Raw genomic sequence first — 27,504 nt, 5'->3', positions numbered from 1 at the left:
CACCAAGTGAAAGATTACATTTTTTTTTTTTAATAAACTGGATAATTGTCTTCTTCTTGTTGCAAATCTATAATTTTTTTAAAGTTCTTTTTTGCACATTAGTGTCGTCCATTAAATTTTATCCTATTATTACATTAAATAAATTTACCATAAATTACGTTCAATGTTGAGAAAATTCGTAATAAAAGCATGAAATTTCATTATGCTGACACTAATTTATAGTATAATTAAAAAGTTCGATTGATTTGATTTTTTTGTATCAATTTAAATTTGAAAAACATACCTTAAAGATTTTCACAAACGTAAATTTAGCATTTTGCAAATATCGAAAACAAATTTCATTTGATCTAAGCAATTTTTCAATTTATAAATTGTGTTGAATTTTTTTTAAAAACGAAAAAACGGAGGACAGTATTCTTATATTCATAATGTCTTTGTCTCTCATGCAGGTATTATATAAACTTAAAGTTAATATAATTTTTCGTAATATATTTATTTTTTTTTTTCTGTAGAAAAAGTGGATCAAAAAACAAGTATTCTATTCAAAAAATGATTGATCTTCGCATCTAGATGAAAAAAACAGAACGATTGTAGTATTACATGTTTCCCTGGAAACCATGCAAATTTTGTTTGATACAGTTTTTCGTTTTCAGCAGTTAAGGAGATAGTAGCGTGAATAAATCTGGCGTACATATGTAATATACTGATTATATTATATTTATATAAATTATTATTTTATATAATTTTATATTATATTATTTTTAGATATATATAAAATGATATATATATATATATATAATAAAATATATATTATATAATTTTATATTATTAGTGAAACTAGAGTAAAGATTAAAAGGCCATTAAAATAAATTTTGGTGAAATTCAGAGGGGGGATAAAATGTGACGCAGAAATGCAAGAGCAATTGGTTAGAATTTGCTGTTTCGCGCGTTTTTCAACTGACAGTATTAAGATGTTTTCTAGCATGATGCGTGATCCTGCCTCTAAGAATCGGCTAACACTTAGATTTAGAAGGTTTCGTCGCGTGGCTGGTGATCTTATAAGCTACACTAACTGTGAGGTTATCTCATTACATCTTATCTGGTGCTTTCGCCCCAACGCGAGCTTAGCGGTGCTGTAGAGCTTAAATCGCACGCGAGCTCACGGACATAGCCTTTGCTCGCACGCAAATGGGGCACGGCCAACGGTGAAATCAACTTCTGAATTTTTGTCTCGTAAACTTTACGACGAATCCCCCTGATGAATATTTCTCGTGACGCTTAACGTTACGCTTATGATTGAAAAACTTGTATCGGAGAAATGAAAATTGCAGAAAACAGAAAAAAATTTGTAATATAATGAAACTAATTATATATATATATATTGTGAAAATAAAAACTGTTTTTATTTATACATGTATTTTATAAATGTAAATGTATATTGTAATCTTAGAAAATTTCTATTTCTTAGGAAATTACCAATTGCTCATTTTTATCACTTTAGTAGTTCCATCATAAATGAAAAATATTTGATTAATAATTAACTGTTAATTGGTAACATTGGATTGGAAGCATTTTGAGTTTAGATTATTTAGAATTTTTAATTTAACTGAATTTTATTATTAATTTTTATCGTGGAGAGTGTAAGATGCAAAGTAAAATCGAAAAATCAAAATTTTAGTAATCGAACATGAATTACTATACATAGTCATTTATGATTCAACGATATTTAATGATTAATATACATTTGAAGCTTAATACACAATAGTAAAGATATCAATGAGCTAGCATAATTACCAATTAAATCACTATTAATCCTTAATTGTTACGTAATTACATGAACACAACTAGTCATTTTATATCTAGCATTCAATTAAAAAAAAAAAAAAAACATATTGTCGAGTGTTTCGTTACGTAAAAATAATTCATAGCCTGAATTGAGTTTTGAAACTAACGTTCTAAAGTAATAATAAAAGAGATTGTACAAAATTAAAAGAATGTGTTGAATAGTAGAAAAAGTTAAGCATAATCTGTGATATCAAACAATTGCTATTAATTTTATTCTTCACTCATACTATCAAAATAAAAATTACCAATTAAACAGGAAATTGTCGCAAAATTTTTTGTTAAATTAATGCAACAAAACGTATAATTTGGTTTTATAAATTCAGCCAACAATATGGTGCGTTGGGATAAAGAAAACTGAAAATACGATGCGAAAGATTGAATAAATGAAATGAAATGAAAGAGGGAGGAAGAAAGAGAGAGGACGAGAGTAGTAGATAAAGAGTTCGGAAGAGTTGGACGCTTATCTGTAAAGGCTGGCATCCGCCGGATCAGCTTCAGATACCAAAACCACCCACACTTTCCTTCTAATATATGCGCTTAGATTAAGTTTCAAGAACGGAAGCAGAAAATACGAATTCCGTCACGTGCTGCGACGTGTTTGTTTCTATTTTTGTCGATTTAAATTTAATAAACCTAATCTCTATCCAATATTTTTGTCAATTTAAATTTAATATAACTTTCAATTAATAAACATGTTCAATAATTTAGATGTTTTACTCTATATATATATATATATATATATATATATATATATATTGTGTTAAATAACATTTAAAAGTTGTTAGTAAACAACGGTAGTTCTACTATATAGTAATAGAGTTATGACTTTCGAGACCTCGACTAAATTAACCCTTAAGTAATATTGTAGGGTGACAGATGAATTTATATTGCATTACAAAATTTATATTACATTATAAATATATATTACATTATATTACATTATATTGTATTACATTAAAATTATATTACAAAAATTTAAGACACGCATTTAATTTTTTCCTGTTCTTTATACTGCCTTGATATTACATTAAATCAAATTAAAAATTTCAAAATTAAACAATGTAAATCTGTTTATGATAGCTTTTAAGGAGTTTTAAGTATTATTAGGTAGCAAACGAAAAATGGGAGTTACGATTTTTCATTTATTTATTACGATTCTTCATAGATTCTTAATATCTTTAATTGGGACTTTGATGTAAAATACAAAATTAAATTATCAGTAAACGAAGATAGCTGCTACACATTTCAAACATTTACAAGTATTTTCCTGAAATTGATTTCTATTTCGTACGAAACTGACGGTGTTATGACTAATTTATTAGTGAATCTTTTTCACGGAACTTTTACCGTGAAACATAGATTCTAATATCCTTATTCTTTAGTCGAGGCTTCGGGGCACAGCTTGATTCGATTTTGAGAGATTAGACAAAATCGTCTTGGATTACCAAGTCACCAAGACGAAGGGGAAACCTTAGGATCGTAGTCTTGGCCGTACTACGACTGATCTGCATAGTGTTGCTCTTCCGGATGTAGAACATTAGATTTGGCGCGGATTTTTATTTCTGGGGAAAAAAGAATGTACATTGTTGTAACTTACTCAAGCAAATATTTTAATTTACAATTATAAAATTTATATTACTTATACAAATTACAGAAATATTACAATTTTATCATAAAAATTATTGAATTGTACGTAATTAATGATTTACTATTATTCAAATCAAGTTTAAATGCGTATATAAATATTACAGTTAATTTCTTCGCTATTATTTATATAAATTATTCTGAAATAGTTGTCATAAATTATTTATAAATGGAATGTACACTCTGAAAAGTTTAAAGTATGTTAGAATTTCAAAAGAAACGATTCATTTCCCTAAGTAAATATAAATATATATTCACTTATGACATTAATATTTCAAAGTATTATATTCTGGAAATGAAATATATAGTTATAATATTCATCGTCCTCCATAGAAGATTTCCATCTAAAAAGACAAGATTCTTTCAAACTTTTGAACAGCAGTGTACAATATGTATGTAACAACGAGAAAGAGTTTCATTTTGTTTATAAAAATGTATTGTTTAACTAAAATTTCCTTGCAACGAAACAAGAAATTTTATCTTTATCGACGTATAACATCCAAACGATCTTTTGTTGGTAATTTAGAAACATTCTCACCAGTCTGACATTATGAATAATCATCCCTTGTGAAATAACAGGGGCCGAAGATATAGAAAGAAATATTCGGTAAAGATTTTTCGTTTCATTCCCCTGGCAGCTTCGTGCGTACCTAAAGAAGCCATTATCACCGTGACGTGGAATGGGTGATCACGGGGTGTCGAAAAATATGTTCCAACTTTTTATCTTGTATCTGCACTGCCGACTTGGCAACGGGTGCAAGACCAGTCTGTTAATTTATCGCGTAGAACTTCGTTAAACGTTAACTATGTGACATATTTAGATGATACATTTAAATATTCATTGAAATGTTTATGTTATTTTTATTTACGCACATCAGAATAACAATTTGAAATGACGAAACACGAGTTCTATTTGAGTTGATTCATTAAATGAAATTATTCTAGGACATACAACGGAATTAACAATTATTGAAGAAATCATTTGTAGAAACAAATAACAAAATGAAATAAAAGATTATTTTATTTGATAGCCAACCAAATAATGAAGTAATTTCGAGAAAAATTAATAACATAGAGTCAAATGAAATGATACTCTGTTTAAATAATCATTTTTCAAATATTTTACATAATTCCCAAATGTCTGGTATGATTTCATTTTCTAAAATATTTTTTATTTTAATAATTTTGTGAAGTTTATTTTATCATTTTCAGCAAGAACGATTTAAATTAAAGTTAATATTTATTTAGTCGTAGGTAATAAATCTTTAAAGCAATTTTATTTATTTTCTAACAAATATGTGAAAATTAGATTTATATCATTTATATTTCATGCAAACATTCTGAATTATAAATAATTATTTGTTAGAAATCTGTTTGCAAGTATATAAAAATTTAAAAAGCAATAGATATTTTTTATTCGTTATCACCGGACTATCACGTTTGAATTGGATATTATTTTAAACTCTGTCATTGAATACTTTTTACGAACATATTCTGATGTAAAACAGTCATGTTGATTTTAATCTCTTAAATTTGGTGAAAGGAATCGATTAAACAGTAATGAGATTAAGTTAAAATGTAGGTATAGATATGTATATACACTCCTGGTCAAAAGCTGTAGTTTCTGGACGAAATAAGTTTGTAGATTTTTCTGAGAAATAATAATAAAGTTTAATTACAATTAAAGATAAAAATAAAAAATATTATAATTTTGTAATTGATTTGAGATGTAATTAACTAAAGTTTCAGATATAGTGTAAAAGAATAAGTATATTTCAGTTATAATTTTTACTTTTAAACATAATTAATAAAAATCTTAGTAATATAAAAAAATAACGTTGCGAAAAGAATAATAAGAGAAGAAGAAGTCTTGATTGAAAGAAAACATTATTTCTTTTCAAATTCTAATATGATCTAAATTTTCTAAAATGAATTGATCTGAATGACCTAAAATATGATCCAATATGATCTAAAATGGATACGCATGCATATGTATACCGAAAATAAATACGACAGGTTAAATTGTTCATTAATTGACTGAAAACATGGAGCAACTTTTATATACGAAAGAAATCTATCAAGAGAAAAGTTGTTTCATTTCTTCAGGGGTTGTCTTTGGGATGAATCTTATCTTGTAGTGAAAACTGTCAAAGACGAACCGTCCTGACGCTTCCGTCATGCTTCCTTCACAGCGTAAATGGGGAGATAACCGGAAGGCCGATAGGGTCTGCACCAGAAATGAGAAATGTCTTTGCGGCTGCAGAGATTAAAGATTTTGCGGATGAGTGGTTGACACTTTCTTTTTTCTACTTTCTTTCTTGTGTATTAAAAACAGAAGATATATTCATGTCAAGATATATTACTGGTACTTTTTGAGAAATTGATAAATATTAACATTAGCACTCCAGGAGTCATTCTATTAAAAACCCCAAGTCCTATTAAAAATTTAGAAAACATGATTTTTACTATATTAGTATATAATATTTCTGCATTATATTATGTATAAAACTTATATATTTTATATACTGTATATTATTCATTTATGCTTCATATTATAATATAATATGAAGCATATAATATCACATAATGTATGACATGTGTTATATTATTGTATAATAAAATAATTACTAATCATGAATTGATAAATACCAAGAAAATATGTGAATAAATGAATAAGATATAGGATGATAGGAAAGAGACATAATTTTTGAAATAGTAATGAAATGATAGTGATCAAAGAAATCCTAAATAAATATAGGTAATAAATATCCTAATAAATGAAAATTAGTATTTTTAAAGTTATAAATTAAGTTATAAACAATTTCTTATTTCAGTTAAAGCAAATGATTTTCTCGCTTCGTGCCACCACGACACATTTTCAAAAATTCCGTGACATGTTCTAATTATATCACTGGCATTTTGTATTTTCTAATGCAATTTATTTATGTCATTGACTGAGAAGTACATTATAGAAAATTTTAGAAGTTTTGAATTCTCGCAGATTTATTACTTATCTTAGAAATTACGAATTTTTCTTTTTATCACTCTGTATATTTAAACTTATTATAATACACTTTTTGATGGTCATTAACCATTGAAAATTAGAAGATATCATAGTTACGTTACCGATTGATGCAATATTAACATTATAAAGTATGCTTTATAATGTTACACCTGCACTAATTATTACAATTTGATGTCATCTAAATTGAATTTTCTGATTAATATTAACATTTAGTGAATCATTCAGTTACAGTTGTTATTTTAGTTTTTGACTACATGTTTTTAAATGCAATCATTTTTATGAATATCTGTAGGCGAAAGGGAATGGAAAAGCGACAGTTCTGAAATATTAAGAAATTGGCAAAATAAATGTGAAAGCAGTAGCAGTAGATTACAACAGCGGATCTGTACGCATCAAGGAAGCATGCTAATAAACAGACCGCATAATACGGCCAGTCGTGGTCAAATCTGCGGAGTAGAAGCCTACCTTAAACCAGCTGATCCCCGTACAGAGACGACGCTAGGACAGGGCACCTTAATGAAAACTATACGTCCCTGGATTAAGGTGGCCACTGGTCAGCTTTCGGTCCTCCTAGGTACGACCTGTCTTATGCAACCTTGGGGTAGACCCTATGGCAACCAGCGTATTAGATGGAAGTTTAGGGCATTAATACCTAATATCATGCCACCGGTAGTAAATCCTTTGTTGGTCATCTTACCGGGAGACTTAGCACCTTACATCACCGAGCACTGATAACATTCTATATCAGTTTATGATTTAATATGTAAGTCGATCAAACCTTCGTTCGTGACGAAGAAATCGCCGGATATTAAAAATAATTCGTAGGAAACTTCGGTGTTTTATGGCTAGTCGACGCAATTCAGACGCGAAGAGAAAGGAAATATGTATAAAAAATAGTAATTAGACAAATAAGAAATTTAATAAAACCGAATGCATAAACCATGCTTATTTATGGTTGTATATTGATGGTGTATTGCAAAGATTTTAAAAAAGTTCTAAGTACTAAAGATTGAAGTATTTAAATTATGTACAATGGCTAACAAAAGTATTCGGACAATTATCGTAAAAGAACTTTCTTGTTTGTAGGATGTGTCATTTAAAATTGATATTATCTAAACTACATCAAAAAATGTTTCAGACAATAATTATACGATTAACATTTTTATAAGTGAACACGTGGAAGTTATATGAGGATCGCATGTATTTTTTCAATTAAAATCATACACATACTTCTCTTATAAGAAAATGTTGTATGTCAAAGTGTCAGAAAATCACCAATTTAGCAAATATATTAATTTTAATTTAGATAAAACTTACTCCCGCGCGAGGCGTCAAAAAACGCAAAGTATAGTATTCATGTTTTCCTCATTTTCATTGTGCGGTTGCGTGCATTTTCTTGTCTTGCATGTAAGATTAATTTTACGAAACTATAGTTAAAATATTTGCTAAATTAGTGATTTTATAACATAAATGAATAGATATTCTTTTATAGAAGCATAGTATAGAATGCTTAATGTTAAGTTTTATTTCAAAAAGAAGATTGATTTTGAAATAAAGTGATTGCTCCATAAAACGAAAATAACAGAATTAATTTTTTAATTAATTAATCCTTAATTAATTAATCCTGCATATCTCGAATAATTGATGTCCACTTTATGCATATATTTCAAATGTTCATAACGTTAAACTTTTATACTTGCGATTTATTCATAGTAACATCCATCATAATGTCCAATACTAGTATAACTCGTAAGTGATATTTTTTTCTAGTTTCACCAAGTGCAAAATTTTTCATTTTATGAAAAGTTCAAAATGTTACATTCATATCTTCATTTATATAAAAAATTGTTACACTAGGAATTTTTTGTTCACTTTTTTATGAACAAAAATGCATCAATAGAAATTTTTGTGGATAAAATAAAAAAATCATTACACTAAGGATTAAAAGAATAGAGCCACCGTGATTTATTTCACTCGCTAAATAATTTAACTTTATATGTCGTGGATTTTAGATTTATAATTGTAATTTATTTACATCATATGTAAGCTATTCATTTTTGCATCTAAATTTTTATAAACACAGTTAAAGAAGAAATCTACGCAGAGATTTATTTTCACTCAGTGAATACAATACTCTAAAAAATTTGAAAATTACTAAATTAATACCCCAAATAATAATCCAAAAATTAATAATCCAAGAATTGACGATCTTTGAACTCTTGTAACTTTTTGTAAAAAATCCTACAACATTTTATCTGTGCTCATTTTAGGTCTATGGGACATGATTGTATGAAAAATATTCTATTTTTCGAGTGCTCGAACCTGCACGGTGGGATGTTATTTATACTACTTTTAAATTGTGAAAGTTTGTAATTCTAAACAATTAAAATAAAACAATTTTACAATCTATTTACAATGAAAGAAGCAATAGTGCATGTAAGATAATTTTTTATGTTAATATCCTATGTCTTAATGTCAAAGGAAAAAGTTCTAACTTAATTTTTACGAAAATCTTTTTTATTACAAGTCGAATTGAGAAATTGAAATTGCTCTCTTCACTCTGAAATTTCAACTGTAAAATGACATTTATTGCAAATCTTAAATAAATATCATGTATTGCAGATTATAATTTTATATTTACAAAATATTATCTTTATATATCTGTACATTTCAGCAATATTAAATCGCCAGTGAATAATGTGCATATAGTAATCCGTAATTTATTATAGAGAAATTAAAACACTTATTTATGCATATTCCAGATAAGTAAAAGGACGCTATGTATCGTGTACTTCCGGGACGGACAGCTACTCGAAGCTGTCCGTTTCCTTTTCAATTGAGAGATACCGTGGTATATTGATTAATAAGTATTTCGTTGTTTCCCGAATGAAATCGGCGAAACCAAGTTTCCTTCTCTCTTCTTCTTTCCACCTCTCTTCTCGTTCTCCATTTCCTCGGTTTCGTAGAAGTCTGGGATTATGACCTGAAGTGGGATAGACTGTGGGACTTAAGTCAGGGTTACACAAGGATCGCAGCTATTGTGCCATCGCCCGGCTCTTATTGTCTCGGGATAGACGAGTGGATCTGCATATGCTTAGCACGAGAGTTAGACTTCTCTCTCGGCGATCTTCAGCTTCACGAATCATCTGGACCCTCCAATTCAAATCCTGAAATGCGAAAGCGTGTGCCCATTGTCGGTCGAATGTATAGAACCGGAACTAGCCTGATTGTCCAAGAACTTCTCTTCTTCATTTCGAACGATTGAAAACTTTTGTTCCGATACCTAGGCACAATATTGTGTTCAAAGCAGAATGATTAATTGAATATGAGCACATTATCCAGCGTTATGAGTTACACGGTCACACACGAAATTGTTCGCACACGATGAAAAGTTGTTGATATTTTAAATTGTTATAGCTTTGTGAAATGAAATTGATGACGACGATCTAGATGGCCTCGTTTCGAAGCGTGAATGTGTCTGTTTCGATAATTCTTAGTTTGTTTTTCTCAAAGATGTGCAGCGGGTGGGAAAGTAAGGATACTTTTGTTCTTGAAACTCAAATTACATTTTATGTATTTAATATATCTTATGTTTAAATAGAATCCAACACTACGTACTTAATTTTTATCATGCGAACTATTTGAATATTAATATTATCTATCATTAATATCGAATGTAGTTCGTAAATTATTTCTTTCTGCTGAAAGAATTTAGAACTTAATGGATTTGCAAGAATGGAATACTGAAACAGTACAAGAATAATATTATACTTTTCAGATTTCAACGCAAAAATAAAGATTTGAATTAAGTATCTCGCATTAATAAATAATTTAATAATTTCCAAAATTATTAAAGAAAAGTATGATTTTGATTTCAGGGAAAAATCTTCCAGTGCATTGTGTGGTCGAAACGATTCACAATATCGTAGAAACACATGTAAGCAACTCTCGTGAAAATTGGCGAAGACCTCAAGTAGAAACGGATTCCTATGTTATCATCCCTGTGGCTATGCCATTTCAAGTGAGTAATTTTCTCCTCCATTGTGTGTTTCTTTTTTTTTTTTTTTTTTTGTAAACAATAACATTCACTTACTTGATTTAACGTCGTGTGAAAAATTATAATAATTACAATAAACTATATTTAAATGTCTTCTAATATTTTAATATTATGAGAAACAATATTTTTTTTTAATTTTAAGAATGGAGGAATAGCTTCAAAGTTAAATGAGGAAGCAATTTTGGTAATACAAGGTTAATCTGTAATATATAAAATTCTAAAAGTATAGTCTCTGTGGTCATTGTAGTCTCCACTTATAAATTAGCTCTTTATAACATCGTGTAAAATTTTACTTTGTCTGCTTGTTGTTTCACTGTTATATTATATTATCAATACATCGTTATAAATATTATAAAATTATTCATAACAGTTATTAATTGCAAAATTCTTGTTTGGATTAGGTAGCTATAATTAATTGGTAATCTCTTTCTCTTATAAACGAAATTCTGATTATACGGCATTAACAATTGAACATTTCTCAAAAGACGAAAATTTATTTCTCAGTACATAATGTTAAAACTTCATATATAAATAAATCTAAATCTGAAAATTTTAATTCACAATACGATAGCCAATAATAAAAAAATATACATATAACAACATACAAAAAAAATGATAAACTTCATTAAAATTTACATTAAAATTTACATTTCCTCTTTTCTCTCGAATCCTTGAATTATACATATCTCGTGAAAATAGAAGGCACATTGGACAAAAATAATATGACACATGATATTAAAAAATGATGAGCTTCACTGTATTCTCTCTGTTACTGATTTTTAGTTTTGCGATACTTCTACTGAATTCAAATTGAAAAAAATACTAGAACTACCAAAGTGGTCAAAATGATTAATAATTTTTATTATAATAAGAAAAGTTAAGTTTTGTTAACTTTATATTAAAACTAATTACTTTATAGATTAGGTATAAACTAATAACTTTGTAGGTATAAAACAGTATATTTTTAAAGATTTAAATGACTTTTTGTAAAATGTATAAATAAAAACCTGTGTACTTCATTATTATAAGTATTATGAAGCTTTTATATTTTCTTTTACTTTGATGTGCCTGATAAAAAGTGTATGTTTTAATCACCGGTAGTTCTAGTATTAATAATTTGTAGTACACTTGAAATGATCGATGCATTGCAATAATTTAATTTAATCAAGTAATTATTTGATTTCTGCAGGATTTAGTAGGTGAAGCATTGGTACGTCTTGGTTATTCAAGCGACCTGATACCAAGTGCTAGGGGAAGCATCGTCATAAGAAACTGGAAACCTCTCCCGATGGAGAAAGTCGCGGACGGTCCTCTGTTAACAGTTGGTGATATTTTAGCTGAGTTAACATCGGTTGCCACTTTGAAGATTCAAGTATACAGATCGAGACCACCACCACCTAGTCCAGCAGCCGAAGTTAGAAACAAATTGTTGAGATTATTGTTACTCCATAGTCATGCACTTCTCGTCTCAGCTGGTTGCCCTTTAGATGAGGTAAGTCTTGCGATTTTTTGTTAGTTTTCTTTCACATTTTTAGTTGGTGTATTTTTCATGTCTAATATACTAATACGTGATGGACTATTTCTGACAGTAGACTAGAGTTTCTTTATATATTTGTATATTTAGAATATTTAAATAGAATTAACTACGTGGCATTGATTTTATTAGAATGGTCTAGATTAATCTTTAAAATAGAATGAAAAATATATTATAGAGTGAAAGCAAAGGGATTACACGTTTAATATAAATATCTAGACAGTGGACTGCAAAGATTTTTGTACATCAAGTAGATTTAGTACATCAAAGATATTATACATCAAGAGACATATTCATTTTCCTTGTATAATATACTTCAGGCAACAAAAATTATTATTAATATTGGAAATCTCTACTGATATTAAAAGATTTGTATATTCCATACACAGAATGTGTACCTAAATTTGTGGTCAGTACCAATTATGTACCAAGATTCAAAAGTATGCTGCACTTGCTTATATTTTTTTAAAAAATGTACTGTAATTACAAACTTACATATAGAAGAAACTACAACAATTTTATTTCTTACACCGTAGAATATCATCGCACGAAAAAATTTATTATAGAATAAAAAAAAACATTTTATAATAATTTTGTAATTTAATAACTGACATTCTGATGAATTATTTATTGAATTTTAATACATACAAATAAGTTACGCATTAAACAAACAATTTACATTTCATATAACATGTCTGTGTTACAAAAAATGTCTTATTATTTTTGATTATTAGTTTCTTATTAATTCGTGTATTTTAAAATGATTCATGTATTATTAACCCAAATTAATCTACTTACTTACTTATATATATATGCATAGATGATAAACAAATTTGATTTTATTTCTTTTAAATATCTCTATAATATTGTTACATATTTCTGTAATTATAATATTTATCTACACTGTCTGGAACATATTTTTTGTTATACTATAACATTATAAGTTAACTCAGTCCACAAAAATTTAACCGTGAAGAAAAACCGTGATTTTGAATCAGAATTAAGATCGAGTGTCAGCGTTAAAGCATTACAGCGTGGAATTTAAAAACAACTGAAAATCAAGGAGTCAAAAGAAATCTGGGTGTAAGACCGCTTAAAAATGTATAAAATGTAAATCTAACCAGAAAGTGCTTGTCGGGGCACCTAATCTCATTAAGAAGTCCTCCGTCTTGTATCCTTGCTCGTCCTTTAAGAACTAGTGGTAATCTTCGCCAGATTTTCGGTCTCGATCCTCGTTGATCTCCGTTTTAAATAAATGTTTTCTCGGTTTCAAGCTACCGCGACAATATTTGAAATCTTCCTTTGTCAATATAGAAGACATTTTCGATTTGGTTAATAATTATATGATTCATTCTTATTTTAGTTTATTTAGATTGAGCGTATTATGATCAATTGAAATGTTTACATTTCGGTACATTATTGATAATTCAAACACTTACAGTTACAATTTGTTTAATGTATAAATTACTTAATATTTAATAAATATAGAAAATAAATCAGCTGCGACAATGAAATTTAAATTAAAATTGAGCAACATTTAAGAGAAAATTTTTTAATGTAAAATAACGTAGCATATTGTTTAAAAATACTTTCATTCTCTTCTTTAATTAATAGTGAAACATAGGTAAAATATTGGAAAACAAAATAATATTACATATTCATATAAGAATTATAGACTGTATATATTTGTTCAATTTTACAACATAGCTAAAATAATAAGATTTAAATAGAAATTTGTATACATTAAATATCGTAATGAGTATCTACACTATTTCATATATATATATATATATATATATATATATATATATCTTTCAAAAATCTACAATGTGTATATATATATATATATATATATATATATATATGTATATATACATACATTGTAAAAAAATCTACAATGTGTATATATACATACACATATATATATACATACATTGTAGATTTTTGAAATCTTTCTAAAAAATTTCTTATAAATCTATAAACAATTTAATAATAATTATTAATTACAGTTATAATACAACGATATACATTCAAATAAATACGTATATGTTACAGTGTATTTGTTATTTTCTTTCATTTTGCGTAATAATTTAAAATAATTAATATTCATGCAAAATAAATTATACTTTTTTAATAAACTAAAAAATAGAATTATAATACTATTATAAGATCAGTTATCATCTTTTCACACGATTATTTATTTGTAATATTCTTTTCAAATGTATGTAATACAATACAGTGTAAAGATAGTGATTTTGGAACACATTTTTGTATTTCAAGATTCTAAGAACGTTTGATAGTTTCTTTCTATTTAATCAATATTTCTGGTATTGATAAAGATCAACTTTCTTTTTAATTTTCTATCTATGAACACTTACTCTATTTATTTTAGTATCTACTTATTGCACTAATTTAGCAATCATACATTATTAGAGAGTATTTGATATTTTTTAATTTTGAGTTCAAGTTAATTTAACTTTAAAATAAATTTACAGTGGATAGTGAATTTTTATACATTCTCATTTATATTTATATTATAATTATTAATTAATATATATATGTCATATACAATATCTAGATTACAATTAGAAAAATAAAAGTATATAAATAATCTTCAAATTTCCTATGAATACATAAGAATTTCTAAACTGTTCATTAATAAACAATATAACTGCAAAATTGGATAATGTTCTTGCCTCTATCTTTTTTAAATCAGTAATCGGTACAATTGGTAATCGTAACAATTGACTAGAAATGGTGAGAAAGATCCTCAAAATTTAGTTCTTCTTAAAGACACTATGTTCAATTTGTAACTATAAATAAATTATTGTTCAATTTGTAACTATTAATAAATTATTGCACTATAAAAAAATTATTGTTCCACATTTAAATGAATATCAACAGACTTCGCACTATAAAAAAATAATATTATTGCACTATAAAAAAATTATTGTTCCACATTTAAATGAATATCAACAGACTTCGCACTATAAAAGAAATAATATTATTGCACTATAAAAAAAATTATTGTTCCACATTTAAATGAATATCAACAGATTTATTAATAAATTATTGCACTATAAAAAAATTATTGTTCCACATTTAAACGAATATCAACAGACTTAAATGAATATCAACAGACTAATTATAAATAAATTATTGTTCAATTTGTAGCTATTAATAAATTATTGCACTGTAAAAAAATTATCGTTCCACATTTAAATGAATATCAACAGATTTCGTGACAACAGATACTTAAAAACACCATGTCACGATTAAAAGGATTACTTTCATTAATTACCCAAGTTTACGTTCAAAAGAATAGCAATCAATCTTGAAATATCAAGAAATATTATCTCACGAGTAGATTTCTTAACCTAACCACCGATTAGAAACGTTCTTTCTAATGCGCCAAAGGAGATGATCCAACGAACAGGTCCGTTCGATTTCGTTTCTCCAAAAGACGAAACATCATCGTACGATTTCCATACGAGGGCAATGCGAGCATGCCCTTTCGACGGCAACGAAGATCTCATAGCATGTGATAGGATTACCCTTTACTCAACCAAATTCGCAGCCTTCATCAAAAGCCCCCTCGATATCGGAAGAAGAAGAAGGGCGATGGGGTATGCCACCCCCTTCGGGCGGGCATTATCTAAGTGCACTCTCTTTGAAGATCCTGCTGTACTCGCCCATCCCCGAACTTTAATGCCGCTCGCGGTGGTCTATGATTACCAATTTTCTCTGACAGACGTTTCCTGCTCGAGTTTCGGCCCGTCGGTTAATGGCGAATCGCTGTGATGGAGAATCGCCGACTCGCGTTCGTTCGAACTTAATCTGTCGATCGTTTCGGCCAAGACTCGACGTTCGCGCCAGCTAACAACGCCGATCGACCGATTTACGAAGTCTCGACAAATTTGCATGATTAGAACACGATTGTGACTAGAATTGCCTTCCCTGGCGTTCACTATCATTGCCTCGCGCTCCCTGTTGTTCCATACACGATCTTTACGCATCTTGCGTGAATTTCGATCAAACATAACGCATATTGCGTTTACGAGTTTATCATTCCATGAATGTTAGATCTTGGTAACTGTCATTTGTTTTGCGTACTTGTTGATGGAATATGGATAATAAGGATTGCTCATTCGTTAAGTGTACAGATTAATTCGTGGGATTTGCAATTAATCGATTGTAACATTATTTTGAGTTTATATCAATTCGTATAGTGAATAGTAAACAAGTAAATAATCACGTTGTGATTACAAAAACCATTAGGCACAATGTCGTATTTCAATTGAAAAATGCACAATTTCTCACTTACTTAATAATCAACTTAATAATCAAATTTAACCCTATCTTTAATCATTTGCGTTCGGGAACTTTTGTTATTTTTGAAGAGAAAAACTAGAAAGAGGACTAAGAACTTGCTGGCTCGAAACTGGAAGGTCGGATAACTCAAAAATTATATCCGTGCAAAGTTCAATAGCATACAGCGTACCATAAGTCATGTTACATTCTCTCGGTGGAAGTTTCCGAAAATATTTGAACAGAACGTGCTCCGCGCGGAGTTGACAGATGGTGTCTGCGGATTTGTCCGCAGGTTATTTAAGAGAGACAATCTTAAGGCGAATCTTATTTAAAAGAGTTAATTAAAGGGAATAATTAAATTCAAGTTTAATTTAATACCACTACATTAATACAGCGTCAGAAAAAAAATTCGTGATTTTAGTCAAATTAGCAATTGACTAAAATCAAATGTCAGTAAGTAATTTGCACATGTGAGCAAAGTTTGATCCGTGTAGCGTAGTTTTCAATTTTTTTTAACATTTCATAATATACGTGAGATTAGATATGAACAAAAAAAGAATTAAAAATTTAAACTTTTCATGCTCTGTGAATCTAAATTTGGGAATGCAAAATATGCAACGTTTTTATTGTGCCTAAAGAATAGCATTGCTTTATTAGTAAAAAAAAAAAAAAAGGACGTAAAACAACACTTTTTTGCTTACGCTCCAACGAGACACGAAACAAATAATTTAAGAAAGATAATAACGTTTCGCATTTCCTCTTTCCTCTTTATCAACTTTTTTTATCAAAGATGAGGAAGTACATATATCTATGCGTCGAAACTCACGAAAAAATATGCAAATGTTTCACAACATAAATCTACGACAAAGAAATGGCTATACTCATTTGAGTCTCATATTGAATTAATGAATACCATGCTGTTCGATGTTCTAAAAATCCGTCCTAAAAATTTCTTCCTAACAATAATATACATTATGTATAACAGATTCCACGCACCATAAATATGGTGTCCACGTACTTTCAAACGACAATGTAGTCTATAACGTTAGCCTACACAGACCGTTTCCATAACAACAAAGTAACTAACACTTATCAAGAAGCAAAGAACCATATCAATAGCGACAATTCACATTGATGTACCGCGTGAAAAAGTACCATTAAAAATGGTATACACAAGCAAAAGAAAGAGAGAGAGAGAGAGCATCTATGTATTAACCACTTGCGCCTGCAACTGATTGCGGACCATAACGAGTGACCAAACCGTATTCACTGGATAGAAATTATTGAGAAGTAATAAATTTATTATTTGTTTTGCCTATTTCGTTTTACTTCAATATACTTAAAACTGAGAAAATATTACAATTTTTGAACAAAAAAATTCCCTCCAGCGCAAGAGGTTAATGTCAATGACTATAGAATCATCTCGACAACAATGATTAAATCCTCGTACAATTTCCCTGCCGGTTTTTCTGCTTTCGTCTACCTACTGAGGTATGAAATCGTTTGGCCTCTGCATTACGAAAATGTCTACGCTCGAACCCCGTTGACAATATCGTTGACAATTCAGTCGCGAATATTATTTGATCAGTTCTCGCAATGACGATTGATTTACTGCCAACCTGCGGATGATCAGCTGACGTTACTGCGTCATCTGGTAATAATAAATAGGCGTAAATCAGAGCTCGAATCGCAGTCCGATGTCGTCAGATAAGCTCGGCTGGCCCGTTTCTTTTCTTCTTTTTCCTTCGAACGGTGTTTACATATTTATTAACCGATTTCTGAAATCTCGTGACCTGTCAACCGCTTCGCGTCTTCGCTGCCTGAGTGATTAAGTGCCGGGCTGTAAAATTCGCCGGATGAGAGATTCTAGCGGGATGACAGCCTGCTGGATAATAATTGTTCTGCGCCGTATCTGGCGCTACCAAGGTGCCACGGATACGCGACGGATTACCGCGTTATTAAAGTGGCGTCGAGCACCTTGATCCTCACGGGCGGGGATATTTGTTCTTATAAATCATCGTCCAGATAACGCGCGCGTTTGTCAAACCTCGTACTACTTCCTACGAGCCTAAACTTTTCCACAATTTGGCTCGTTAATGCTACACGCATCGCATTCAACAACGACACCCCGAACACTTGCCTAACGTATTATCATTCGATACAAGTATATACCTGTGGCTTGTCGTTTTTATAGACGCTGTAAATATCGTTACTACATTCTGTATTTAAGTAATAACAACATAACAACTATTTTAAAACCTGGGTATCGTGATTTACAATGGGCAAATGAAGAATCATGCTGTCATGCTAGATAAGGATAATAGTAAACTGTGAATTCGTATTTTTGAGAATTTGGATAAAAAGGAGAATAGAACCTTGATGGAAGATTGTTTTGCATATATCAGATATTGCAGAAAGTATCAGTAGTTTTATTCGTACTTTTGAAATTTTCTATAAATGCATAAGAACCCTTTATTTAGTAAAACAAGTATTCGTCTAGGTTTTTTCAGTATTTTAGGCAATTAGGCAATTTTAGTAGCACACTTGTAATTAAATCAATTATTTATTACATTTTTAATTTTTATTTTTCCATCATTTTTCATTTTGGTTTAGATAAATAATCACTTATATAGTTTTAAATTTACTATCCAAACATATAAGTATATTTTGTTGCATACATTTATAAATTACATTATTACATTAATATACAATAAATTTTATATTAAAAATTTTATTTACATTAAATCAAATTCACATTAATTGACATCAAATTTATATTAAAATTTCACATTATATTAAAAATTTAAATTAACTTAAACAAATGTATTTGTGAAAGTAGTCGTCTAAAAATTTCTTCCCAATATGTTTGGTAATTTAAAATATAGAATACATGAAGATATTTAATATAATAATTGTTCTTTTCATATTTAATAAAATATATGTAATAATCCTTTTAAATATATAAATATATATAATAACTTCTCCGTCCATGAATTCATATTTTTAATAATTAAATCATTTACACTTCTTCTAATATTTAGTAACAAAAAAGTAAATCAACTCTTCAAGCATAACGTAGAATATTGCTGTTTCTTTCTTATAGTTGGTAATATACACGTATTTGCACAATTAATTATTAATATTAAATTAATTACTAATATTAAATTTATTATTGTTAATATTAATTATACAATATATTAAATTACATAATTAAATATAATTATAATAATTTTTGTTTTAGATTAACTTGTTAATACATCTACTTATTTCATTTGCAGTGTATTTCATAAAATTTACGATGGGAAATATTGTAACTAAACTCTCATGCATTTATAAAAAATTTAAAAATGCCAAAGTGCACGGAGTGTATGTATTAATATAAAAAAATATATTAATTATTCAAAGTACAGTGTTTTTTGCAATATTTGGTACGTAAAACAATTTTCTATCCGATATCCTGTTTTAATTACATTTTCAAAAGCATGAATTTGCGTAAGAGTCTAATTATAACTATATTTGCAATAGTCTCATCTTATTCATTCAGCGTTATTAATAGAAAAACAAAGCAAGTAGTAAGAGAATAGCGAGAAAAAAAGAGACAATTCTTTACGTATAATATGTACTTAACCGTGCTCACGCATTAATTTTTATCCGCCACGAACATATACTATGTCGCAAATGCTTGTACCTATTTCCATACATAATCCAATGAATTGTTGAAACTCGCTTGTGACATTTGCGCGAAAGAATTTACTCGTCTGTATCGAACCATAAGAATACAATTTTTCATTATTTCTTCACGATGCACAATGCAAAACCTTTTGCCTTTTGACTTTTTCATCAAATTTATTCATAGTATTTATTATAATCAAGTATGTTTGTATTTCATTATTATTAGGTTATAGCATATACTAATTATTACTATTTAATTAATACTATACTTATTTTTAGAATCACAGTATATTCATTTCACTTTTATTTACAATTTCAAATTTCTTCATACTAGTATCTTCAGTTCCTGAAACTATTATCACAACTGATAAAAGTAAATTGTATTTCAATAGTGTTTATTTGTGAATAAAAATTAAGCTTCCAATATTTTCTTATGTTTTGATATTTGGAAATATTTCTTCGAATTTATTTGTAGTATTTAATTACATTTGCAATTGCTTCATTGCTATTATTATTATTATTATTAGTAAAATTATTGCATCATTTACTTGCATTTTCAAATTATAAATACTAATATCTGCTGTATCAAAATTGCATTTCTGCAAGTGATAAAACTGAAATACATTTCGATAATATTTTGTGAATAAAAACTCAGTTATCTTAATATACGTAAGATCTTTCAGACCAAGGATAAGGAGAAAAAAAGAATCCCAGACTAAATAACGAAGTAGCTCATAACATGATAAGCAAAAAGCACCAACGGAGGTTCAATATGACATACAGCACCAAAATAACCAGAAAATTCAGTTCTAAGAAGAAATTTTACAAAGATATCTATATTATGATGTCTTTATAACAAAAAGAAAATTCTCATATTTGTCGTAAAGTAACTATTCCGGTTACTCTAAATTTCCAGAAAACAAAATATATTTATAACAAAAATAAATGAAGACGAAAGAAAATTTTCATCTTCGTCGCAACCAATTTGTTCCTGTTACTTATGTACAACTTTTCGTTCAGTTTTCAAATAACATTATCATCTCTCTATATACACCTAAAATGAAAACTTTCTCTTTTCCAAGATGAAAATTTCCTTTTATCTTTATTATGTTTATATATATTATCTCTATTATCTGTATCTACAATATACATATATATACAACTTACTGTTTGATTTGCAGATGACATTATTATCTCTATGTAGAGGTGGAAATGATTTATCAGAAGAAACTAAACGAAACTTCGAGTCTTGGTTGCAACAGCAACAGTTGGGTTTAGGTTTAAATCCGATGGTACCATCCTCGAACCATCACACGCAGAGCCCTCAGCCGGATGGAGCCGGCACTATTGGATCGGCAGGTGGTACGATCGGTCCTCCGCATCCGGCGTTACTTCAATACTCGCATAAAACTAGGATGAGAACGAGTTTCGATCCCGAATTGGAATTACCGCGGCTTCAGCGATGGTTCGGTGAGAATCAACACCCGTCACGTCAACAGATTCAACACTACGTCTCGGAATTGAATGCCCTAGAGTCTCGACGAGGCAGGAAGCCCTTGGACGTAAATAACGTTGTCTACTGGTTCAAGAATGCCAGAGCCGCTCAGAAGAGAGCTGAGAACAGGGGTGTCAATGGTTACAGCCCTCCTGGGCTCAGTCCGAGAGGCGCCAGTATTGTCAGCGAAGATTGTACAGACGAGGAAGAGGATTCAAGGAATCAGGTATGTGTCGAAATATTAAAAATATCAAAATCAATTGTTTCTCTGGTGGAACGAGGTTTTCTTTGTTTGTTTTAGTTTATTTTAATTATATTGTTAAAAATAAAATATGAAAAGTAATTCATCAGAAATAATAGTAACATATGAATGAAGTGTAGACTAATTAATTTTTAGTAAATTTATTTTTGAAATGAATGTTCTTTAAATCTTTATTGCAATCTTTATTACTTTTGAAACAGATATTGGAATATAATACGAAACCCAACTGAAAAGTAAATGTCTGAAATTTAATTAAAAACCAATTTGCAATTTACTAAATGTAGAAATAAAATGTGCATCAGGAACATTATAATTAATATTTAGCAAATTTATTTTTCAAATAAACTTTAAAATGAATAGCTTTGTTATTTTTAAAGCGAATATTAGATATATACAAAACTCATTTTTAATTACAAAGCAGAAGAAAGTAGCATGAAACATGAAAGACCATTTCGTTTTTAGAATACCATTTTTATAAAATCAATCATAACAAATGAAAGATTTTTGTAGATGTTCAGTTATATTTATACTTAATTATTTAACAGTATTATGTTTGTAACATAATGAATTTATTGGATAACCAAAAAAGTTTGTGCGCTTTCTTAGAACAGGAATTAAAGATATAAAAATTTTCATAATGGTAAAATAATATTAAATTATAAAATGTTGATATATTAATATATTAATACATGTAACATATCAATGTATATAATATATAAATTATTGTTCAAATAATCGCTTTAACAATCTACAATCTTTCTCAAATGCATAAAAGTTTGTAAATTTCGCTTTTATAAAATGTTCTGTCTTTAGAAGTGAAAAATCTACTGACCTTCAATCTCTGCTTTATTGGTAAATTTTCTACATCTTTTGCTAAGAAAAAATAACAATCGTTAAGAGAAAATTATAATACAGAAGCATATATCTAATTTTATTTAACTATTAATAATCTAATAATAAAATAAAACTAATGCTATACACAAAAATTTGGACTCTGGGTTTGAAACACATTACAAGTCGCATTACCTATATTATTCGATATAATATTAATTATATCGAATAAAATATAATATTAATAATGTGGAATAATGTAGTATTTAAATATGAAAAAATAGTATACAGAATAATATTTCATAGAAAACAAACAGAAAATAATTTTATTTTTTTTATTCATTAAATATTTCAGTACACAATTCCTTCGTTCTTTATTGTATGGTTTTCATTCTTCCGTATCTTTATGTATCTTTCCGTATTCCTTATGTATCTTATATATTTTTCTGTCCATTCCATAGCTTTCGTTGATCTTTCTTTATTGAAAAAACAAATAATAATTTGAGAAAAATGATATAATCTAGATATTAGACATATATATATATTAATATTCCATAATACTACAAAACGTTCATATTTGTAATTTCATGATGCTCTGTTTTTTAAAAGAAATCACATAATTTCACAAATACTTATGAATATCACATATAGGTACATCAACAACAATAAAAAAGATAAATACAGTAAAATAATAATACATATGATAAATCAAATGTATGAAAAAACTTTTCATACAGCGACAAAATTAAATATTTTTGTTATGTCACTAACGTTTATTCGATTGACATTATGTATCATTAAAATCAGTAAATAAGATTACTAATCTTATACTAGTGATATAAAATTAATCAATCAGTTAAAAATAAAAATAAAAAGTAAAAATCAAAAATAAAAATAAAAGTAAAAAATATAAGTAAAATATGAATTAATTATAATCTGATTAGTTTCTAACAAATTTATTTTTAAAAATAAATAAAAGAATGGATATTAATGGTCATTCAAATGAATATTGCTCGTGATGCAAAATTGATTTATGAAACATTCGTTTCTAAATAAAATACAAAATATAGTGAATTTACATTTGGAATAACGATTACTGATGGTTTAATATCTTTCTTATAGTAATCATCATTATGTACTCGTGTTTTAGTCGACATCACCTTCTCCCTGTCCACCTGGAAGCCCGCCGGTCGGTCCATTGTCACTTACAACCAGACCTGAGGATCAACAACCTCCACCTTCAACACCATCCTCAGTGAAACAAGAAGATGCCAGGGTATCCTCTGGTTCCGAAGACGACGAGACAAGACCGACTGGTCCATTGCCGCCTGGATTTTCTCTGGTTCCTAGTTCAATGTTTGGCCATGGAATAATGTATATGTCACCTTATCTGCCACCACGTGGACCAGCTGGTTGTTCGACCAGTATGTTGGACGAGAGGAGGAAGAGGAACCGGACGTTCATCGATCCCGTAACGGAAGTGCCGAGACTCGAAGCTTGGTTCACTCACAATACTCATCCCAGTCACGCGGTAAGTTGAACGACGTTATTTAATTATCGACACGTAGATTTGTCATTCCTTTGCATTAATATTCACTTAGTCGCTTGAATAATTTCATGATATCATTATCTACAACCAATATTATTCTTCAAATATTATAATGAATTCGTACAAAAATGATCATGAATTAATATACAAAAGTTGACACGACATATATATACTTTTTACATAATTATAATTACAATTCATCAATTACTTTCTGCATGATAGTGATCATTAGGCTGCGAATTTTTATTTAAATTGATATTTTTTGGATGGATGCAAGTAAAGAAAAATAATTTAAATGGAAGTTTGTTTTATTTATTAAAACTTGTGATAAATGCTATTATTTAAAAATTCAATGACTTATTACATATAATATGAATTGTATGACCTATTACATGTATGTACTTTATTACATATATTTTATGCATTTTTACATGATTAAATTTTGCATAAATGCATAAAAATCTGCCGTTTTGTGGTCAAATAACATAGTAAAATAACGGTATATTATTTAATCTACGTATCATACTGGATTCGCATCATATCACATTCTTTCTAATGTAGTTTTTAAAATATATTTCGTAATATATTTCGAAATATATTGTATTTATTAAAATTTATTTTCAATAATATTTTTTAAAATATAGTGTAGGTAGTTGTACATAAAAATGAACAATACACAGCTAACCTTGAAATATTTCTGTTACTTTTATATTATCTGGTATCTTTGCATTTTCATATTTTGATTTTACGTTGTTGATTTTCAAAAAATTATAGATTATATTTAATTATATTCCTTCAAAAATTATATGTTTAATAATTCTTATAATAACTACGAATAATAGAAAAAATGATACAGAAAGTAAAAGTTACACAAATTTTATTTAAAATGATCCATTAAATTTACATAATTTTAGTACTTTGTAAATTATATATTGTTTCAAAATTATTATATTTTAAAATTATACAATTGTAAAGAGCTCGTAATAATATTCATACTTTTACGTACTTTTCCCATAGTGAACGAATTTCCTTCAGAAGATTTAATGATTTTTTCAATAGAATATTATATTTTTTGTAACAGAATATTTAAAAATGCTAATTCTAGCTGAATAATTATATTAATAGGATATTTTGCTTAATATATTGAAAATATATTTTATTTCTCTAATTCAGTATTAATGATAATTTCAAGATTTTTATGCTTTTTATATTAAAGAGACAATCTGAGATCCCGTGTAAACAAAAATCTCGTTATCTATTAAAACAAAATTGCTATCTCTAGGAAAATAAAGAATTTATATAAATTCATATGTTTGTGAATAAAATTTTAAAAATGTAATCTAAATGTAAGTGTTATACTTTAAATAGTTAATATACATTTGCATGTTACGTGTATGTATTTTCTATTCAAATTTCCTGTAAATGTATAAAAATCTATCTGGTAATGAAATATCTGTATTTGAAACAAATCACATCAGAATATAAAGTAAAACATTTCTAAAATTATTAGTTTGAGAATTATTCGAAATTTTTACTCAGATTCTTTTATTCTTTCAAATTTCTTTACATTTCTAATATAAACCTATTATATATAAATATGCTGTTTGAGAAAATGAATTTAAACTCTTTCATTTATTGTTCAAACTCGTAAAATTTACTATACGCATATAAAAATTTTTTCCACATATAATACATAATTACATATATAATATGTAATTTAAATTTTAAATGTTACTCTGTGCATGCAAATTAATGAAATTTATTAAATATTTTATTATCAACAAATGGTCATTATCTTCATACTTACTTTCTTCTTCGTAATTCAATAATAACCAATGGATACAGTGCAATATCAGAATAAAATAAACATCGTTTTATTGAACTATATACATTCTGAAAATAATTGTAATAGGAAGAAAGTTTTTTAATATGTTTTAACATATCGTTAACCGATTATTAACATCGGTTACCTGAGAGTTAATTCATGTTTTCGTACGCAAACGGTCAAAAATTACCGATCAACAATATATTAATTGTGCTTAACTCTTTTATTCTATGTGAGTTTTGAACTCTATGAGACATGAAATCCATTGAGTTTTGAATAATTTGTTGATCCAAAGTATTTCAAGTTTCATTTTGTTCTTAAACATCTTTCGAAATTAGCTGCTTTCTTAATTTTTATTTCCAATACTCTCAGATATTTTCGATGACATTCATGTCAAGATGTCGTAATAGAAGTCGAATGCTTTTTCTTGTCTACTCAATTGCTGTGAAATATTTCCAGTTCTTGGTTCTCACGTTCCTTGTCTTTACATTCTAATCTTAAGTGTTTCCTTGCTTTTTTGCCTTGAGAATAACGAATTAAAACATTTTGTTAATTCTGATATGTAACTAAATGATATTGCAAGTAAAATCCATTTCATTTATAGTTCCTATTTCATTTTATTATTATTATTATTATTTTTTTTTTACTAGTTTTTACTGATATAGCACTGTAACCAAAACCAATTCTTCCAACAATTTTCATTTAATTTCGTTACAGTATATTCGTTTCCTGCTAGCGAATTGTTTCAAGAGATTTTGACATGTTTAATTCGCAGTTGATTCTGAAATATACGGAGGAACTGAATCGGATGCCGTATCGACAGAAGTTCCCGCGACTGGAACCAAAAAATGTACAATTTTGGTTCAAGAATCGCCGGGCCAAGTGCAAACGTTTGAAAATGGCCCTATTCGAGGGTGAATCACCGCAATCGCACCCGTACCACGCAGACTAGCTCGTCCCCTCATGTAACGTAACGTAGGAACAACCAAGATGTCCCAAGATGACACGATCATTTATGTATCGTAAAATGGAAGGAGGGAAAGGAGAACGGAAAAAACATCGTTAATCAACCTGTTATTCTTTAATATCGTTGACTCGTGACCATATTCGCCGGTCGCACTTTTGTTGTAATTATCGCGTAATAATTAATATAATTACTATGGACTTTAATAAGTGTACATATGAGAATACTGTCGAATAAAAGCTATACGTCATGATTTGCAGCATCGTTATTATCCTTTTCGAATGTTACTATCGATGTGTCTGTGCATCTTCATTCCTTCCACGAACACTCTTCATCTTGTTTGTTATAAATTAATGGAACAGGTAAATAAAGAAATTTTTCAAACGTGCAATAGATGAAAATATTATTACTCCTATTTCTCATAATGTTTCTTTTGTTTAAATATATTCATGTGTGTAAATATATTAATGTTAAGATAAAAGTAATTGAA

At 28.2% G+C, this 27,504-nt stretch overlaps 1 protein-coding gene across 2 annotated transcripts in view; it reads left to right on the top strand.

Moving 5' to 3' along the window:
• The window catches only part of LOC122531833 (homeobox protein dve-1), a 90,405-nt gene extending 63,138 nt beyond the window's left edge, over window positions 1-27,267 (top strand). The window contains exons 3-8 of one of the 2 annotated variants that reach the window (XM_043660072.1): window positions 10,393-10,535; window positions 11,761-12,063; window positions 21,270-21,558; window positions 21,622-21,809; window positions 23,827-24,207; window positions 26,826-27,267. In XM_043660072.1, coding sequence (XP_043516007.1) covers window positions 10,393-10,535; window positions 11,761-12,063; window positions 21,270-21,558; window positions 21,622-21,809; window positions 23,827-24,207; window positions 26,826-27,002 — 1,481 coding nt within the window. In that variant the 3' untranslated portion in view covers window positions 27,003-27,267. Of the gene's footprint in view, window positions 1-10,392; window positions 10,536-11,760; window positions 12,064-21,269; window positions 21,810-23,826; window positions 24,208-26,825 lie in introns of both variants that reach the window. The other variant, XM_043660071.1, reaches the window with a different exon arrangement.
• The last annotated feature ends 237 nt before the right edge of the window (window positions 27,268-27,504 follow it).

This window comes from Frieseomelitta varia, unplaced genomic scaffold, assembly GCF_011392965.1.
Source record: "Frieseomelitta varia isolate USP_RPSP 00005682 unplaced genomic scaffold, Fvar_1.2 scaffold_418, whole genome shotgun sequence".
Classification (NCBI taxonomy): Eukaryota; Metazoa; Arthropoda; class Insecta; order Hymenoptera; family Apidae; genus Frieseomelitta; species Frieseomelitta varia.
This window is presented reverse-complemented; position numbering and strand designations above follow the sequence as displayed.